The 21,044-nt window shown below is 38.7% G+C and overlaps 2 protein-coding genes across 2 annotated transcripts in view; both read right to left on the bottom strand.

Annotated features, from left to right (window-relative positions):
* LOC109290115 (serine protease inhibitor Kazal-type 6-like) overlaps nt 1–360 on the bottom strand; it is an 11,456-nt gene extending 11,096 nt beyond the window's left edge. The window contains exon 1 of the mRNA XM_019506502.1: nt 274–360. Within this exon, the coding sequence (XP_019362047.1) occupies nt 274–328 (55 nt within the window). The 5' untranslated portion in view covers nt 329–360. The remainder of the gene's footprint in view (nt 1–273) is intronic.
* Nucleotides 361–8,245: 7,885 nt separating this feature from the next.
* Nucleotides 8,246–19,542, bottom strand: IL12B (interleukin 12B). The gene is made up of 8 exons (XM_019506503.1): nt 18,964–19,542; nt 17,331–17,412; nt 15,796–16,080; nt 14,577–14,694; nt 13,388–13,581; nt 12,506–12,657; nt 10,564–10,685; nt 8,246–9,257 (listed from the first exon to the last, which is right to left on the bottom strand). Exons 2-8 carry the CDS (start codon nt 17,410–17,412, stop codon nt 9,248–9,250), a joined length of 963 nt encoding a protein of 320 aa, XP_019362048.1. The 5' UTR covers nt 18,964–19,542; the 3' UTR covers nt 8,246–9,247.
* Nucleotides 19,543–21,044: the final 1,502 nt, after the last annotated feature.

The following is a 21,044-nucleotide window of genomic DNA, read 5'->3' on the forward strand; positions in this document are numbered from 1 at the left end:
TAGCCCAGCCACCAGTAATAACCATCCTACTAATCAAAGCAGCTCCCCTAAAGCATTTAAATGCTAACACTTAGCCAGGCCTCACCATTTTTTCCATTTGAATAGAAAAAGATCAAGCCCCTGCATCAGCCCAGAGAGAAGAACTCCCTAGATCAAAAAGTCTCCTTTCTCTCTGCCCAGAATCTTTCTGGATGAACAAAATTATGTAAAGCACCATACATTGTGGCACCTGCCATTTCTACAGCTTGCCAGGGAGCAACAAAAGTTACGTACTTGATAAGCAGAAAGCTGCCAGAGTGAGGAGCAAGAGAACCCCTGTTATCTTCATGCTGCTGGTGACAATCTGGCCTGTTTCACAGCTGTCAGTGCTCTGTCCTACAAAGGGATTACATATATATGTCTTCTTGATTATGAAATCATTCATGGGAATTGACAAAGAGCAGAGACAGGGTGTAACCCACTGAGTAGTGCCAGCCTGTATGTAACGTTGTTAAAACGTGATCTTGGTAAGTACAGGCAGAAGGCAGGGCAGGGTGGTGCCTGACACCCTGCCTGGCCTTCTGTTTGCCTTTAGCCGCTTCTCTGTAAGTGCAGAGCAAACACAGGAGTCAGTCTGAACTTAATGCTAAGGGAATTGCATTGGATGTTGGATTATCTCCATGTCAAAGATGATCACTGCATTTGCATCGTCCTGCATGTTTATAAACAGTGTCTCAATAGCTTGGGTAATCATGGCCCACCTGTTACTGCCTCAGTGACTCAGCTGTACATGACTCCTCCAAATGGATTTACAGTGGAACAAACTGATTCCCATTGGTCATGTTCTACTGTAGACTTTTGTGTTGAGCTAGATTCCTTTCAGCTTGCGTTACAGTAGCTTTAGTAAGTTTTAAGCTGTGTTAACTTTAAGTTATGCCACGCTAACATAAATGAGACTCAGGGAAGTAGCGTAAAAGGAACTGAGACATATGTGCGAGAAACTTCTTGAAAATATTAACCAGACTTAGGGCATCAAATCTTGATTAAGGTCTCAGGTCGGTGTATTCTAGCCTGATCAGCAGGATAACCATATTTGTCAAAGTTTCTATCAAGTGATGTTGTAATGTTTGAGGTAGGGAATAAGAAGGGGCCCAATGCTCTGAGATATGTTCCTCTAGTATCCTTTGCTGAGGTTTTCATCTGTAGACTTACTAAAGATCCAATGCCTCTTAGAACTTAGTCTTGGATTTGGGTAAAGTCTCCCTACTAGGTTGGCCTTGTGTGAGAAATATGTAGGATTCTAAGATCTAGATATTCTAAGTTGTAAGACTGCTTATTTTTGTCTGGATTATAAAAAAATATATAGATGTGTATTATGTTTTTATTTATGTGCTAGGACTGTTCATAATTGGAGAATGTTAATAAAGATTGCTTCTGCATTCACTCTATTGAAGGACTAGTTTTGCATAAGAACAGGGGCTGTCGAAAGAAAGCCTCTATCCCCAAATTGACTTTAGGGGTCAACACCACACATGCCAGGAAAAGAGGTTAATGATTACATTAAAGCCTTAAATCCTTGAATTTCCTAAGTGGATTTAATTCCATTTGGTGACTGTTAATAAGTGTGATGGAAGAGTCACTTGGCATTTATGTGCAACACCAGACTATTCACTATTTTATATCTGCCTTTATCATGGCTGCTCGTTTTACCCAGATAGCTTACTTAGGGCAGGGCACCAGCTCTGAGTGTTGATATGTTGGGGGAACCAGAATGACAGCGTCTGGGGACCCCATGCAGTGACAAAAGCAGCCAGGGTTTTTGGACCACGTTTGTTGGCTGCCATTCTGGCCATGTTTGACAGAGAGGCCATTGGATGCTCCCTTTCCCTTTTGGTCAAGGCGTTGAAGGCGGGTAGGGTGGTACAACAGCACCTGTGCCTGTGGTGCCATGATTGCTAGTCATGTCTATGTTTGACCCTGCCAACTGTGAACTCCATACAGACTCAACAGTGAAGAACAAGTAGAGAAAGATAGAGGAAATTTTTGCTCTGTTTTGGTGCCTTTAGGTATATCTTAATTTATATGTTCTGAATTTCATGAATTTTAAAGCCCAACTTTTTCTAAAGTACTAATAGTTTGTGATCAGTGCACATTCCCATAAAAAGCAATTCACAAAAGGTGGGATGTTACAACATCCCATACAAAAGGTGGGGGTCAGACTTGATGATCTGCTCAGGTCCCTTCCGACCCTATCAACTATGAAACTATGAAACAACAATAGGAACTGGCACATCAATCAGGTTTTGTTCTGGAAAAGCCTCAATGGGGCGTATCTTTCTTTGAATCCCCATTTACAGGGGTAAGTATTTCTTGCTATGATCCTTCTCGGCTGCTAACATATCTCGCCATTAGGCAATGTTAGCAAAACTTGAGAGAAAATGGAGTTACTTGTTTCTAAACAGTATTCAGTTAAGCCTAAGACACATGACAACATCCCAAGATGTTAAATTGCAGCCTGACAGAATACAGAGAGTTTCCTTGACACTTTGGTATGAGGAACCCTCTTAATTTGCTTATGTCTTGTTGCCTAATCGTTGTGCCTACTGTGTCCTGGAGTGTACTGCCTGATGCAACCAAAATCTCCATCCAGCTGTCCTCACAGAAAAATACAGATACTCTGATTTGCTCACTCTTTTGAATTTGGGATGATGTGAGGTTTTTACAGGGAGAGAAGATGGCAGGAGAATTGAACCTGCAGTTTTATCTAGGGGTTTTCTCTAAACAATGTTTTAAGGGTTTGGATACTTACGTTTCCCTAGTAAGAATTCCGGAGGTCTGTCACATTGCATTGGATCCCCTTTAGTGACAATTCTCTCACTGCTAAGGCTCACTAAGGCTTACTGTGAAGGCTAACTTACTAAAGCTACTGCTATTAGCTAATGCATCAGAATTAAATTAATGTTCATTTTCTTAACGTTAGCCTTTTTGAGTAGTTAGATATCATTCAGAAAGAAGGATACAACACTGATGGGAAATTTGGGTTTACTGCTTAACTGAATCCACAGGGTCATCTGAAGTTCTAAAATTTCCTGCTTTTTGAAATGTAAATGTTAAAACTGCAGGAGAAAAAGCCCTCATAAACAATATGAGAGACTGGAGAGTTTTCACTTTCCAAAACAAAATCTTAGTCTTTACCAGTGACCACTAAAGTGCATTCACTACAGCCCAATTCAGTAAGATACTTAAATGCCATGTCTGTATAATTTTAAGTGAAAGAGAATGCTTGCTTATGTCAATGCTAATATTGAAGCATGCAAACAAAGCTTCATCTGAGCTTTTCTTCAAGACCTAAATCTACTTCACGGTTAGGGCGGCTAGGAGCTGGAACCAACTTCCAAGGGAAGTGGTGCTGGCCCCTACCCTGGGGGTCTTTAAGAAGAGGCTGGATGCCCACCTAGCTGGACTCGTTTGAGTCCCATTTCTCTTTTTGGGGTTTTTGTTGTTCTCCCGCCCTGGCGGGGGGTCGGGCTAGAAGATCTACTAGGTCCCTTCCGACCCTTAATCTATGAATCTATGAATCTATGAAAACCTTGCACAGACTTTAGCATTTTCTGTAACATGCTTCATATATAGCTGATCTCATAGATGATAGTCATTTAGATTAAATATTTCTAGCTGTGTAAATAGTAGCTAGTTAAAATATTACAATTAAAAAAATAGAAAGCTATGAGAGGTCTTACAGTGGGATAATTCTCTGAGGTCCTTAGCCACTTAGAACAATATCTTTTGCAGATAAATGAACGTTCAGATATATTTAATAATATTTAATATGACTTCTAAGGAGAATATCAATATGTATCATTATCATTCCTATAGCTGACCTGTTCTATTTGCTTTAGATTCAAATTCCGGCTTGATTGAAATCAACAGAGATTTGCAACTGTCTTGACTGAGGCAAGCATTTCTTCCTAAAAACAGTTTTGAACATACACATCTATGATACAGCTATATACTTCACTAGAGTACCTTCCCTACCTTCTCATCCCTTTAGATTGATTTATAATTTCAAGCAAATGAGAAGTCCCACTGAAGTCAATGCCAGTATAAGCAGCCAGCAAATATTCAAATTATTCATGTAAAAGTTCATGGGAGCTTTTTTGAAAGACCTTGCAAAGACCAGCTGAGATACAAATAATCTCTCAGTGTCTAAAATTTTCTTCACTGAATTTGACATGTCTATATAATGTATATTTTCATGAAAGTGGCAGAGGGCACTTCATGGCTGGGCATATTGGTCCTCACTCACTGCAACTCAAATCTGTCCAATAATTGCTAAATCTTAATTTATCAAAATTACTTTTGTTTCACAAGGGAGGATGCTACCTTCCTGCATTCCAGAAGGAATCCACAGGCAGGAATGTTTCCTGCCCTTGTGATTGCATGCTTTTAAATGAGGATAGCCAGTAATGTAAAGAGATGCTATGCATGCTCAAACAAAAATTTACGCCTTCATCGCACACAAACTTGGACTGAAATAGCAAGTCAGTCATTTTATTTCAATGTGGTTCTGCGTGCACCCAGACAGCAATACATGAATTATCAACAAAGCTGTACAAAAACATGAAAGAAGGTATGAATGAAAACCATTTAGTTATTTAGGTACATGTTTGTATATAGAGCCAACGTCCAGGCTGCTGCAATTTGTTGTATATGGGTAGATGCTGTGTCCACCCACATACAATTAATATATCATAGTGTCAAATAGCAAAACCTTGCTCAACAAAAGGAATGGCCTGCAAATCCCAATTATGTATTTCCTAAGAAACATGTCTATGCCTAATCACTTGCCTAAAGGAAGACGAGTTCTGCTGGCTTTCACACCCTTGGGAGGAGGATGAAAGGTGCTCTTCCTTGTGACTGTAGAGATCAAGCCAAAGGACAAAGCAAGAGACGATTCTATTGATGTAATAGAAATAATAGAAAAGTAGGGCTGGAAGAGATCTGAGGCGGTCATCTAGTTCAACCAGAAGCTCAAGGAAGGATCAGTCTTGATTAAGCCATCCCAGCTGAGTATCTATCTAATCTGCTCTTAAAAACTTCCAAGAATATAGATTCCACAACCTCTCTGGGTAGCCCATTCCAATGCTTAACTACCCTCATACTGAGAAACTTTGTCTTACTATCTAATCTAAATTTCCCTTGTTACAATGTAAGATTATGGTTCCTTGTGCTGTTCTTTGTGGCCACAGAGAATAGTCTGTCTCCATCCGCTTTATAACCAGCCTTGAAGACAGTTATCAAATCTCACCTCAATTTTCATTTCTCCAAACTAAATTCCTAGTTCTATCAGCCTGTTCTCCTACATCATGTTTCACAGGCCTTTGATCATTTTTGGTGCTGTTTGCTGGACTCTGATTTGTTAACATATTTAGAATTATAGAATCGTAGAAAATTAGGGCTGGAAGGGACCTCAGGAGGTCACATCTAGTCCAATCCCCTGCTCAAAGCAGGATCATTCCCAACTAAATCATCCCAGCCAAGGCTTTGTCTACCCAGTAGGGCTGTGCAAAGCTTCAGTTGCTGATTCGATTTGGAGGAGATTCAGCCCTATTCAGCAGCTGAATCTCCAAATCTGAATCAGATTAGGAGACCAGTTAATCTCTTTAAATTGAATTGGTAGCCTCTGAATCGATTCAGAGAGATTTGATGATTCGGGCATAGACACAGCTTTATATATTTTTTCTACATACCTCATGGTACCAGGTGTGGCTCGTGAACGCTGAGATAGTGGGGGGGATGGAGCATCTTATGGCTCAGCAACTGGTGCTTCCTGGCTCTGGGCGAACACCTGGGGTTCCCCCTGTGGCTGATCACTGAGCCAGGGGGATGTGGAGGGGGGGATCCCCTATGCACTTGGCAGTGGACCCGGAAGTAGACTGGAAGTATGTCTGATCCACTTCTGGGTCTGCTGCTGAGCACACTATCCAGTCATTCCCCAGTCTGTATTTGTGGATGCTACTGTTTTATCCCAGCTACAGGACTTGGATCTTGTCCTTGTTTAATAGCATTCAATTGATTTTGTACTGTATCTTATCAAGGTCATTCTAAATCCTAACTCTATTCCCCACAGTGCCTGCAACTCCATCAAGTTTGGTTGTTCTACAGATGTAGTTGGCTCCACAGCTGCAGCAAAATCAGCTGCAAAGACAAGAGTTGACCTTGTGATTTTTTGTATTTTTTGATTTTCTAAAAATTAAACGCTATGCTGAAAATACTTTATGTTGTGCTGCTACCAAGGTGCTCCTTTAAATTTACTTAGTTATAGTAGTGCAAGACTCTTCAAAAATAGGATCTGATGAAGTATGTCTTGCATTTGAAAGATTGTCTAATTTATCCCAGTTACATAGTTGGTCCAATAAAATATATCACCCTAAGAAATCCTTGCCTCTTGCATTACTTATAATATTCAAGCTTCTGTAACCACTAACACACATTTCCATATGCAACCTGGAACTGAACCCAGCATTCCCCATCTATATATTCCATTGCCTTTTAGCACACTAGAGTGAAAGCTACTGATAAAATCTGTCTTCTTTAGAGTTAGTGTCTGATGCACATAGGAGATAAAAGACTAATAATGTTCCCAATTAGTATCTTATTAAATATACTAGCTGTTTGGGAAGCTTTCAGATAGGGTGGTGCTGCATACCATAGAAAGCCCCGAAGGAAATTAATAATCTTGTTTTTAGTGCAGGGTTTGGAAGGTGTGGTGACTACAGCATAGTGCATCTTCCATGATGAGGATAAATGGAAATATAGACTACCTGCCCATTCAGGTGAGTATCTAAATTAGAATTATTTTGGCTGTTGAGCTGATCAACAAGGGTAAGAGTAATGAGAGGTACATGTTACCGGTGTTAAATTCTATTCTTTGGCATTTTTGTTCACAGCTCTCTTCTCAGACTGAAAAGAGCATCCATGAGACATTGGAGATTATAATATAAATTATATAACTGATCTTCAGAGGTGCTGGGCATGAACAATACACAAGGACCTCCAGGTACTGAGAAATTCTGAAAATCAGGTTCATCATATGAATAGCATTTTTAGGGTCCTTATTAACATATGGAGGTGGTGGTATGCTCAAGTTGTGCTGAAGTGCCTTGTTATATGAACAGTCAGTGAAAGAACCTTTTCTGAAGGGTCTAAAATAATGATATTCCTCACAACCAGCTATTCAGTGTCTCATGCTGCTTGCAGGTATCTTGTAGTGCTTAACCCACTGTTTAATTCCTAGTACTGGATCATAACAGTGCATGTGTGAAGTCTATCAGTAGTTTAATGGTATTGCATCTGTCTGGAACCTGCAAATTCCAGTTCATGATCTCCAGGGGTGAAATCTGGCCCAATAAAAGTCAGTGGGAATTTTGCAATTGGCTTCAGTGGAGCCAGTTTACCTCCAGGTATCTGAAGAACAGGACAGTCCAATCAGCAGTGAAGCAGTTGTACAAATTTGAAAAACAGGAAACCTCAAATACCTCAAGATCTGTATTAGCCCAGTTTCAGTTACAAATCTTCTGACCACAGAGGTCAATGAATTTCAGTGCAGACTGAGAACAAGAAAAATTCACTAATAATTTCTTAGGGTTTGGCATAGGTCTTAGATGAAGGATGCTGACTATCAGAAGTTACTGGGCAGTGTAGCTTCATATGGTTTTTAAGTACAAATAGGCCTTTGACCCAGTAGAAAAACTAAAGCTGTCTTGAAAGCAATAATAATGAAAGATATTCTGTTATACTAGTACATATGTGGTACGAGTTATCTAGGCTAAAAGACAAACACTTTTTCTTTTTCTTTCTGAATACAGTTTATTAGTTCATTTGTAGAACAATTTAAAAGCAGATCTTATATTTAAAACAAAAGCAAAATAGATACATAATTTCAACCTCAATAACTATCAGTGGTACATATTAGCAGTACGTTTCTGAAATACCAGATACATCCTGTTTTAAGTTTTAAATAGCTTAATTCCCATTTCTATTTAATTCTATTTAAATAAGGTTTAAATAGCTTAATTCCCATTTCTAATGTAGAAAACAAATTAAGCATGTGCACAATGAGAACCTTTTTTGACTCCAACAGACTTTGGAACAAGCCTTAAGGCCCAGAATCCCAAAGGTATTTAGGAGTCAATAGGAAGTTAGACACTTACATAACTTTGAGCCTACGAAGGTGACCTTGAACACATACTTCTGGTTTTTTTTCTAAATTAGAGTCTTACTCTGTAAGCAATTTGGTGTTGGACCAGATGTTCCCTGGAGTTCTGTAAAAGAGCTAAACACACCCTGGGGTGCTAACAAGATAATATATAAATAAACTGCAAAAAATAATCTTCTAAAAATCTTTAAATATAGATCAGACATTTAATGTCTGCCTTTGAAATCTGTTTAGCTATATCTCTGTAAAAAACCACAGACCATTTAGGACCTGAGCCAGTGCCCAAACTCTCACTGCTTCTAATGGGAGCTGATCCAGCTCCCACTGGAATTTGGTTAGTATTTCAATGGTGGTAGCTGCAGAATGCAACAGCTATTTATTGTTTTCTCCACACAGGCATCAACATGATGTAAGCAAATATATAACGCAGCTGACAAAATGCAGCAGGTAAAAATTAGCTTCTCAAGCCTCTGTTTCACTTTTTAATTGCCATCAGTTTGGATGATGGGTATAGCCTTGAAATACAACACACAGCTGCTTCACGCAGCCAAGGATTTCCATGCTCACGCATTTTTAAAATGTTAAATATATAAATAGGCATTATAAATAATAAATAGATAAATTATGTCTTCTCATAATAAGTTACCTTCTCTCTAAATTAACACACAAAGCATTTCAGTAAAAAAAAAAAATACTGGCATGTGACATTGTAACATGTACCAAACAAATAATAAATAAATAAATAAATAAATAAATAATAAATAGATGGAATATTATAACATACAGAATCCAACAAAATAATTGGTGGTGTTTCCATGTATCAAACCTGTTAAAAAATGTTAAGTAGACATAGTATATTCCAGCAGCACCACTCAAATATAGAACATGAGCAAACTGTCATAATCATTGTCATGTTAATTCATTACAAAAATATGTATCGGGACTTCTTAGGAATTTCTGAGGCAGGTTGTTTGCACAGTTGTGTTTAAGCTGCTGTATTCTTTATTCTTTTCCTTCTCTCTTGTTCTTCTGCCATTTCTCTGAAATCTCTTATTGATAACTAGAAAATAAAACAAAGAAAACTGAAACAAATATTCTCTTTGCATTTCTCAGGCAGTTCTTAGCTTTCAGTCCATTTTGCCTTCAGTTAATGCCAAGCTGGTTCAGGTGTGAATGACATACATCCCAACTTTCCAAGATAAGCATCTATTGATGTAAATTCCTATAGGGTTTAGCTTATTTGATTGGGTGATAGGTGTCTGCTATGGCTCTTTTGATAATTTAAAAAGGGTCTATCTGCATCCATAGGTGCCCAAATACCTTGGAAAATCTGACCAACATAACCAGTGGAACTTTCTGTGCATAATTACAATAGAGTTACTCATATGATCAGAACTATAGAGGTACTTGCAAGCTTTACAAAAATAATTCTGTGTTCAAAGGGATTTGGGTCTTGTTCAGCTCAAACAGGTTCAAAAGTTTAAAAATGTATGCTCTTTTAAAAATTATTCAGCAGCCTCTATTCATGTCAGAATCATCAGTACTATATCTTGATCCTGTTTTCAAAATACAGCAGTGTTAATTGGAAAAAGATTATTTCCATTTTTAATATAGTCTCCATTTTCTCACACTAATTCATTCTGCTAATATAATCTGACCCTGTTTTGACATCATCAGAGTTTGAACTCAGAACCCAAAGTGACTCATAAGCCTCTTATATAGACTACTCACTAGAAAAAGACAAAGATACACACTGCTAGTTTAGGTTATATTAGCAATAGCCAACTATTCAAGTACTTCAGTATAAGTAAGTAGATAGGTAGAAAGCTGATTCACTAACTGTAAACTCAAGAGTAGTATTTCCATCTTATTCTAAACGGATCTTAATTATTTTTTATATGAGAAGGCTAGATTATGCTGGAGAATATAATTGTATATAGCTGTTCCTTCCCACTTAAACAGGCTGTGTCTACACATGCACTTTACTGCAAAGTAGACTAATTAGCTGCAGAATAAAGGGTCATCATCTACATGTGTGACAGGATTAGGCTGCAGTAAACTAATTAACACTGTAATAAGATGGTACGGTTGGGGACAGTAGGTGCTGACCATGGGCATAAATTGTGCCTGGTCAGCCCAGCCAGCAGGGGGGCCAGACTCTTGCCTGCTGCCTAGCCACACAGCTCAGCATCCTTGTGCCCTAGGCGTCCCCAATGCTGGAGCCCTGGAGTCAACAGCTCCGCCCAGCTCAAATTGCTGCTGTCTCAGGTGCACTGCTCCAGAGTTTATTGCTTCAAATTAATTGCACATGTAGATGCACCCACAGTCTCATATGCCAGTGTAATAAATGCTGCCTTAAGCTATACCTGCATGGTAAAGACCAATCACTCCAAGATGAGTTGTAATATCGATCCCTGGCCTGGACGAAGATCTTGTCTGGGGTGCTAGTCTCTGGGAGATTCATAAAATATTCATCAGCATCATAAAACTGTGAAAAAAACACAACCTATTAGACCAACAGGCAGAACATGTTCAAATATAAAATTGTTTGTAGTTCTAATGAGCACAAAGAGCATATAACCATGTCTGTTTTACAACGACATTGAAGAGCTACCAATTCAACAAACTCCTTGTAATCTAGGGGTGCTCAAAGCCTCTAGTAATCTTTTTTCCTGAAAAGATTAAAAGTGAAAATGTGCTTATATTAGTGTGATCAAAGCAAAAACTGCATCTTTCAGTGTGTGAAATATTAGAGGTAAAATTAAAAAATGGTCTTAAAAATGCTCTGCTCTATAATCTGAGTTTCCTGTGGTGGGTGTGGTGACTACAAGAGGCATTGCTAAGGGTGGCACGGAAATGTGGATCTTCAATAGGAACTTTACTCCTGTCAAAGAGCCAGCACTAATGAGATACCGCCATCTGCTGGTATGAACTTCCTTAGTTACTGCCCAGGATGGAGATTAAGCAGATCCAATTATTTTTCTACTTCTTCTACTGACTTCTTGTGTCACTCTGGGAATGTTGTTCTTAAACTCACACAGATGCAGAAATGGAAACAAATCTATTCTGTGATTTTAAATTAATGTTAATTAATAATGTGCTGCTGGATATTGGGAAGTAGCTGACAAAAAGTAAAGTAGCCTCCAGCCTCTATGGCTGGGGAACATGAATCACTGTTTTTGATTTGCCGAAGCACCTGTATAGAAAACTGAGCTATCCTTGTGCAACTAACTCAAACAATTCAATGAAAAATTATTTAGGCTTCTTGTTCCCTTGCTGTCGAAATGTTGTGGATTTCCCCAGCCCCAGCCTCTGCCTGATTGCCTTTTACTCATCACTCATTACCAAGATCCGCTCTTCTCTTGTGATGGAGAGAAAATAAGATCAGCTTGGTACAACCTTAAAGTAGAGCACTCACAGTATAACTTCGTCTCTCAAAGATATCCCTAAAATTTACCCTAATGTTTGAAAAAATAAGAAAGATATAACAAACATTTTATCTTTCATATGATTCACTGGGTGAGGTAATTTCTGTTCTCAGTGAAACTGGTCAAATGAAGATCAGAGTAACAACTTCTAGAGGCCTCAACTAGGATGGAACCTTTACAGACACTACAAAGACATAAGTAAATGAGACACCATGCCTCAGAAAGAGTTTACAACTTCACAACTGAGTCAAACAAGGGAAACTGAATGGGTAAAATAGGAAGATAGAGGGTAAAATAGGAAGATATAGCAGAGATCATGTGATAGTATAGAATTTTAATGTCATAACATCTTCTAAGCTACAACAACATGCCTGAGATCCATAATTAATGCTTATGGTCTTTTTTGAGGGGTGGGTAGAAAGGGATTACATCAATAAATACTAATAGTATGCTACATTAAATCACTGTCTTTCACAGCAGCAGTTCTCAAGATGCCTTCTGAACTACAAACTCGCCTATCCTATTCAGGCAAAACTCCTTATAAGTTATTAGGAAATTGACCTGACTAGGACAGGGGTTTACATCAGAGATAGCTCTAAGAATTACAGATCCCACCCATGAAATACTGAGACTGATCTGTCTCCAGTACTTCATCCATTTTGCTTGGATACCCCTGTCTAGAAGAACTGGGAACTGAGTCAGTTCTGAAAAGGCAGCATCTGACAACATTTTGGTGCAGGGAGCAATTTTTTATTCTTTTCCTGTACAGAACCTAATACAATGTAGGGTCCTGGTCTGTGAGTGGGCTTATAGGTACTACAGGAGTACAGATAATAAAAAATAGACTATAATCAAGAGCAACAAGAACTCCTGGCCTCACCTCCACTTTGTTTGTGTGTTTTTTTGCAGATTCAGTTTTGACTCTAAACGTCAAAGGGAAGTAAGACTCTGGTGTACTCCATGTTTTAGGGTATTTCCAAGTCACTTTGTTGTCTTTGGCTAGATACTGACACTGAGGAGGATCAGGTCTTACTGAAAGAGAAAATAAAGACACCATTAGCGTTGTGTGAACGTACAGTTTTAATATTGCTATTGCAAGAGATGCCATTAAACAGCTTTGGCAGCATATTAGGTTAGGTTAAGCATATGCTTGAGGTTTAAGGTATTGAGGTATTTTACTCTCCCATGGAAGTGGGATCGCTCTCACTACACTACCTTGGTAAGAGTCCTTCAAAGGTTGAGGGACTGTGAGGGCTGAGGCAGGAATATTACTACCATGTAATATTAACTTGGAGAGCTGTACTTCTCAGCCAATTTCTTTCTGTCTCTGCTCTATGCCTGCCCATTCGTGTCCTTTCCAGTGGAGTCCCTACCACAGTATGTAAAGGACAAGAGGGAATTCTGAGAAACCAGGGAGTGGGAAACTTGCTTCTCCACTTCCTCCCCTTCTTCCTGATTTTACTTTCCTCTATTCCTGTAAATGGGGGACTGCAAAAAACCTAGAATACAGCTACAGTGTACTAGTAATGAATCCCTTTGAGCTTCACAGGAAGAATCCTCTGAGCATATATGGCACACTCTGGCACTACCGGGATGATTTGAGAACCTTCATGGCCTGCTGTCTATACCAAGACTTTACTGTGAATAAATTGAAAGCTTCAGGCTTCAGAGCCATTGATCCAGTATGTGTAACAATTATTGAATTCAATAAGCATATATACAGTGAATTAAAAATTAAAAAACTGCCTTGCAATTCACTCACTGATATCTCTAATGAAGAAGCTGGTGGAACAGTTTTCATATTCTATATCATCAATAACCTCCAGGAACATTTCAATGGGCTGGTGTTCCTCAGCAAAGGGGCAGTGGTTTTCTTTCTGGCACTGGGATGAATATACTGTCACTAATCCATTCTGATGAATCTCAGGGTTGCCACAGGTTACATCTCCTTCAGATCTGAATTAGGAACAGAGGGAAATAATGGAAATGCAACTGAGTTATAAGTGTAGTGATGTATAAGAATGCTGCAATGACCCCATCTCAGTGGATGAGATAATACTTTGTTGGCATATCTGTATGCCTCTACATCTGTGCGCCTCCACATCTTTCTGAAATGAGGCAATCGTGTCACTAGGGATTCTGGACATAGTTTGAGAATAGCATGTGACCTCATCTTCCTTATTGACACTGCTTAGGGGTACATTTGGCAGTCCTAATAGCTAATGCCACTCTTCAGCCCCTTTCCCAAACCTAGTTGGAAGAAATGAGTGAAGTGTTAATGGTTTCTATAAAAAATGAGGTAATAAAAATATGTGTTTTAATTGTTCTCTACATATAGAAAAAATAGAGCCTATAGTTATTTCCTGTTTAAGAAACATATATAACCAGGGCCACAGTACTCCATGTCTTAGAGAAACCCACAAGAAAGTGGTGGGAGGTAGGAAATCCCCAGAAGGTTCCCCTCACAGTATTTCCCTCATCAGTCCCTGCAGAGCATTCCCTCCATCGGGAGAAATGTGCACACGTGGAATTTGGAGTGGGCACAGCCTTCCAGGGTCACAGAGCCAGAAGATCTGCAGAAAAGGGACCCAGTGAGATGGCTTTTTTTATGTCTAGCCTGACCTTCCTCTCCTTGTTGTGTGCAAGAACCATCCTGCTACTGCCGGAGTCACTCTCTGGCTGCATGGCAGCAGCTCTATTTTTCTTATACTTCCAAGTCATATTAACTTCTAATAAGACTTTCATGAAGTAATCTAATAGGTCTACAAGAGACAGCATCTCAGTGTCAGGGAGGCTATAGGTGAGACGATGGAAGTGGTATTTATTCCTTCTGCTGCTCATGTGCTTTGTGGGCAGGTTATCTTTTCAGTATCTTTTCCACAAGCTGACCCAGAGAGGTGTTTTGACCTTATTACCCAAATGAGGTGGTTAAGGAAAGTACAAGCTTGTACCCTTTTAGATTCTTGATTGTGAAGTTCACATCTGGACTCTCCTTTTCTGTCATCCACCAGCATATGAAAATCCCTGAGTAATTATTTGCCTCACATTTTAGATAGGTTCTGTTTGGCTCTAGATTGAAAAAGAGAAGATGATATAGTTTTTTTCTTAAAAGAAGTCTGAATATTATGAAACAACAATAATTCAAGTCTACTGAAAGATATTGCCTCCTTTTTTAGGAACAACAGTGTGTAGCATATAACTCTTCAGTTGATAGGAAAGTATTGAGTGTCTGGAAGTTAACCTTGAGGATACACTGTTGTCGTTTTTTTCCCAGAACTTGTTTGCTTGTTTATAGGGTCTTGCTTTCCAGCATATTTCCCATTCAAAAAAATTACCACTTCCAAAGAAGTGGGAGTCTCTCATGTCTTTGATTATCTATCAAACGATTTAAAATGGAGGCATAGCTACCAATGTCTGCAAGGCCAGGTGGAAGCAGCAGCAGGGGCTGGGCCAGCTGCAACTTCCCTGGTGGCTCAGCCAGTGGCTGCCATTTGTGTGCCTCCTTTAAGTGGGTGCCCCAGGCTGGTGCCATGGTTGCCCACCCCTGTTACACTACTGGTTTACATTGCTACTTGTGATGCATTTCAAAGATGGATTTGTCATTCTCAGGACAGAACTCTAACTGAGAACAAAGGGGTTCTATATTTCAGGTAATGTTTAGTCAAGAAAAAGAAATTATATTCTGCTCTGTGAAATATAGCATTGTCCAGTGAGTTAAGCTGAGCCTAAATGACCGTTTTAATCCTGTCTCAATCACAGATTCAAGTCAAATCACATTAGCTATGCTTCATGAAGAGGAATTAGAGGCAAATCTTCAGTGATGTAGTTGAGCCTCAGTGACGTAGCTGAGCACTGACAGAGCAGAATTACCCTCCTCAGCAGTGTAACGGTGTGAGTGAGCACTGGATGATAATTTAGAAGGGCTTCCCAAATGGTGGCACCAGGGGAGCTTGCATTGTGGCAGCAAAAGTGTGTGCTGTGGCAGCAGCAACCCATGTACAAGGAGCCTGTGATGGCAGATGTGCAGTGATAAGGATTGTCATAATCCATCTTTTTCTGCAGATCATGCACAGTACTACTTTCCAGTGATCTCTCTTACTTTGCAATGTAGGACTCTGCTACAGCACACAATGAACACGGAAATAACATCCCACTGCCATATCCCCTTACCTTTAAAACTTTTCAGAATTGACTTGATCATTTGACCATTTGAATCTTTTTTAGTAATTAGAAGAAAGCTGTAGCTGAGGACCTCATGTGTATCAGTACTCTGACAGGTGTAGTTGCCAGCATCTGGGAGCTCCTGGACTTCAGTGATCAATGTCTTGCCATGTCCTCTTATTTCCATGTCCTTCATCCAGTAGACAGAAGTGGCTTGGTTGTCAGATACATTGCATGTAAGCTCCACATGTTTGGCTGGTGCCTCATCACTCCATTCGGACTCTATGACATAAACTGAACATTGCCAGGAAATACATGTTAGGCCTTACTCAAGCTCAAAGAACCGGTGAAATTAAAGTACAGGCCCAGCCCTGCTCTCCTTGAAACAGATAATAAAATTCACATTGGCTTCAATAACATGACAAATTCCCGTTGTTACTGGGAAGTCTTAAGTAAGGTTTAACCATAAATATAAAATGCATCCAAATCACTGGGATCATGAAGAATTATATGTTCACTTAAGAAGCAATATTGATTCAGGGATTTAAGACAGTTTTGTAAAGAGACATTAGTTCTGTGAAGTGGGAAAGCATCAATGTTTTACACAGATGGACACCAAGGACCATAGGACCTATTCATCCCTGCCTGCGTGTGGATCTGTCTTTATTCATAAAATGGGGAGTGAAACATCTCTACAGCACTGTGCTCCATCCTGGACTTTATGGAGATCCCTGTGCTGTGCCAAAATCTATGTTGGAGAAGGGTTAGGGGATAAGAGGAAAGAAAGTAATCAAGGAGCAAGGCTGCAGTGGTATGTATTGCTCTTTCTCATAACCCAAACATGACATTGCATTAATTTTCAGGAGAAGACTTCTGGATGCCCTGGCAGCATGGTCCCAGTCAACAGGGTCTTGGAGGAAGAGAATCCCAGAGTCACAGCAGCAGTACATGACTTCCAAAAGACAGACATGCCCTCTGTAACTCTCGGAGGCCCTTTGGCTGTTGCATATTGGGAGAAACTCCTTTTTATGAAATAATCTTGAAAGAGTCCACTAGTAGGAAGAGTCCTAATGTATTCCTAGTGTATTTTGTTCAGTTATTTGCCAAATAGTTTGGATGAATATGTTTCAAACTTTGGTCTGCCTGTCAGTCTTTTTTTCTTTCTTTTAAAAAGAAGTGTTCCTTTTGACTATTTGCTGTTCCTGGCTTACTTGTGGGTAGTTACCTAAGTCATAAGATATCATTTCTGCTTCCTGATTGCAAGACTGAAACTTTTCAAATGGGAGAAGAGTGAATAGGGAATAAGGCAGTTTCTAATGCAAATTATTAGATGAATAATCATGTTGCTAAAAGTCACAACATTTTTGATCTAATTTTTTTCATGAATACTCAACTGTCATCCAATTTCTCACACAAAAATAAGGACATGAGTCTATGAATTGTAGCTAGCCAAACTCTGAACTTTCCTTCATGAGCATACTTGTGAACATGTTTGTTTTTAACTATTCAACCAGCTGCAGCTTTCAGTAAATGAAAATGCTTACCATTTTCCCTCAGTTTCCATTTTGCTTCCAGAGGGATTGTAAAGGCAAATAAGGAAAGCAAGGTAAATACTAGATGAGCCATCTGTGGGAGAAACAAAAGGTTACACTCAGCCTGTTTTGGAAAAATTATATCCATTAATATTCTTGATTGAATGCTCTCAGTATACACAGCATTGTGCAGTATAATAGGAAGATGCAATGCATGCTTGCAGCCAATTGATCTGTTCTAAGTCCTTAGTCAAAAGAGATATTTGGCTAAGTTTAGTGGGCTTCTTCACATGTGTATGGTGAGCAAAGGTAACCAGTCATATTCTCAAAGCAAAGCTCTTGCCTAAGTACTTTGCTGCATCAGGATCTTATTCAGCGTTTCTTACTGTGGGTTTGCTTACACTTCAGTGGCAGTACATACCAGTGGGATGCTAACTAACAACATCCTGTCCAGCCCATCTCGCTCATTCCAAGCACAGAAATAAGGCAGCGAGGGTGCTCTGGGAAAGCCCTCTATGGCTGCTTCTGAGATCTCAGTCTCCAGTGTGCTTTAGAATAGTTATTTTTGGTGGGTACCTTTGTGTGTGCCCATGTATCCATGAACAGATCAAATACATTCCGTATTATGTCTAAAAGTATATAGTCTTAATATAACATGAATGAATGCTGGGGTCTTGTGAACCCAGCATTCTGTGGCAGGGGGTCAGGCTAGATGATCTGTTCAGGTCCCTCCAGACCCTAGCTACTTTGAAACTATGAAACATAGCTATAAATATATCTATTTCTCTCCATGTCTAGGTTCTTATATCAGTGCTCATCACATTTAGGGATGGTCAATATTCTTGCATAAAAACTACTTTGCTATGCAAACCCAGAATTTTGATTCAGTAATGTTTATTTTCAAGAGTCTGCTTTGCATGGAAAATATTGAGGTTTCATCAAAAATATGAAAAGCTTTAACACTGAATAGCTTGTCCTAGTTTTCAGGGGAGATGTTTTCAGGTTTGAAGTGTTTATGGAAAACAATTTTCTGTTGAAAGCTATTATTTTTTCATTTTTGTCAGAATTCTCATCAGAAAGAAATTCTATTGTGATCTACCCCGAACATATAGTATCTGAGCCTTCCATGCGATTTGTGTCGGCCATGGACCAGCATGTGTATGCCCTGGGCCATGAATGTGAATGTGTATTCTGGCCTATGGGCCATGGGCCAGAATATCATCTGAAGTAAATCAGCATGTCTGTATTGCCATCAATAGAGCTACACTAATTTATATCAGTTAAGAATCTGACCATATACATTTAACTCATCTCTGTGAACAGTATAAATATGAACATGTAATATATAATGTATCTTTCAATTCAGTTCAAACTATATTTTTAAAGATATACTGTATGTACATACCCCAGTTTACATAAGTATATAAACTACCCTTTTTAAGAAGAATCTAACAATAACTATCTTTATTTAAATAGACTTTCTTAGACATTTTACTTTAATTGGAGAGTAAGCTGAGAGATCTTTGGGTTTTTTGGGGCATGACTGTGTTTTATATAACTAGTACCCTTTGAAGTAATCTTTAACGTTTTTTCATGATCCAGCACAGAAACATTCAAATACAGAGAAATAAGAAGGATTTCTTACCTTTTCAAATAGAGCTTCAGAGCTGAAGTGGCTAGGAGTGTAGTCCTGTGGATCTGAAGAGAACTAGGTATTAGTCGCCTTTATATTTGTTAACTCTGAAAGTAAAGAGATACTTTTCTTTCACCGCAAACCACAGAATTGCATCACGTGGCTGAAGTTCCTTTTCCACATAGTGATAGAGTTAAAGTAAGAAAATAAGAAAACATTTGGGAGTCCCAGGTAAATTTGATGAGGAAATGAGAGAATGTTAATGACCTTTATGCCATGTCAGAGGCATTTCTTTTCCTGTTCTCATTCTTTGTCCCTCCTTCGTACACTGTCTGTTTATTCCAGTGAGGAAAACGCAGAGTTAAATAAACTTCCACCTGTTTCATAATCCTTCATATTCTGAAAAAAGAAAGAAAAGTATTAAAGACATGATAAAAATATTAAATAAATCCTAATTACCAAAGCTAATTTAAATCTACAGCTTAGTAATGGCAAGGGATCGTGATTTGGGATATTTGGTTTTTTGAGTATACAATCCAACAAAATTTTGTGTGAATCCCTGCCAAACTCAGCAAACACTTTAGTTGGAAAAAAAATTGGGAACAAAATTTGAAACAGTGAAACCTATTCATTTTGAAACTTTTAAAATGAAACATTTCATTTTTTTCCTTTTAAAATGAAGTTTTGTTAAAAAATGTATATAAGTTTGATACAAGTGTACAAGGTTAAAAAAAAGAGCTAAACCAATTTACATGGGGCTGAATGAAATGTTTTGCTTGTTCCAAGTCAAAATATTTGAGCAAAGTGGATTCTTTTGAGAAGAGAACGAAACTATCTTCAGGTATCTATCAGGTATTTAGAAACAGCCACTGTTACTATTACTATTCTTAGTACTACTGCTCCTAGACCTAGTGTTAGTCTGTATAGTAGGAGACAATGCCATGCTGTCTATGTTGACTTTACAGACTTCACCAGCTTTGCATGTGGAAGCTCTTAACCTGGAAGAAGAATATGCTTCTTATTACTGACATTAAAAAAACAGCAGGCAGTCCACTGTCATATGGACCATTTACTTGTTGTCATATATTTTGTGGGAATCATGGTAGAGGTAACTTCTGGGTGGATAATTCAGTGGCTTTCACATGGCTGACACTTTATGCACAACCATCAGACCTATGTTACCACATTATTGATTCCAGACTTTACTCTGCCAGAGTTGACAGCCTTCATCATCTGATTCTCCACTTCTCCACTGAGCGCCAGAGCTGGTCCTCTCCTACCCTCTTTCATAATTGAAGAGGATCCTGGCTGAATCTGCAAAACATCATCTCATTCAGATTAACACTTACCACTCACCATTGTCCTAATAAGTACAACTGTTATGATATATGCAACATGCTAAGAACTGAACAAATAGAGAGCTGTGATCAGTGTAAGATATCAACACTCTATTATATATATATATAATATATATATATATAATACTTTTTCTACCACACCCTGTCTCAACCTGCTTTCTTGCACTATCCATCATACTTTTTCATTTAGACTGTAAATTCTTTGGAGCACTGATATATATGTAAAGCTCTTAGCATAATCAAATCTAGTCTGACTGTAATTTTTACTGGCAGTTCAAAAATTAAATTTGGAATGATAATTGTTAATAGTAATGAAAGCCTATGTACAGAATGTATATTCTGTACGTACATAAGTACATAGGGCACATGGATGCCCTACATACATACACATTACAGAACAAACAGTGTCATATTTACATCAAGAATCCTGGATACAATTGTGAAGTACAGATAGATCTGCATGGAACTTCCATGCTGGATAGTTTGCTATGATCCATCAGAGTGGAATTTTCAAATATGAAAACACAGCTATTGTGAAAATGGCTCTTGATGACAATCTGGTTTTCCATTATGATCTCATATATTCTTAAGGGGAAATTTAGAAGACAGACGACTCTCCAATTATTTTATCCCACTTCCCTATGACAGTGAAAGAGAGAATGGTGGAAGCTCTAAGTGAGTCTGTTTTGCTTTCCAGTAAAACATTCAATTTGGCACAAAAGCCCTACAAAAATA

This window comes from Gavialis gangeticus, unplaced genomic scaffold (genome assembly GCF_001723915.1).
Source record: "Gavialis gangeticus isolate Ggan-Ray unplaced genomic scaffold, GavGan_comp1, whole genome shotgun sequence".
Taxonomy (NCBI): Eukaryota; Metazoa; Chordata; order Crocodylia; family Gavialidae; genus Gavialis; species Gavialis gangeticus.

Excerpts from the sequence above, each read along its gene's own strand:
- IL12B (XM_019506503.1), bottom strand. The coding sequence starts at position 17,412 with ATGGCTCATCTAGTATTTACCTTGCTTTCCTTATTTGCCTTTACAATC. Across the intron at positions 16,081-17,330 it reads ATGGAAACTGAGGGAAAATG|TTTATGTCATAGAGTCCGAA; the intron begins GTAAGCATTTTC and ends GGCAATGTTCAG. Across the intron at positions 10,686-12,505 it reads AACACACAAACAAAGTGGAG|TTTTATGATGCTGATGAATA; the intron begins GTGAGGCCAGGA and ends TTTTTTTCACAG.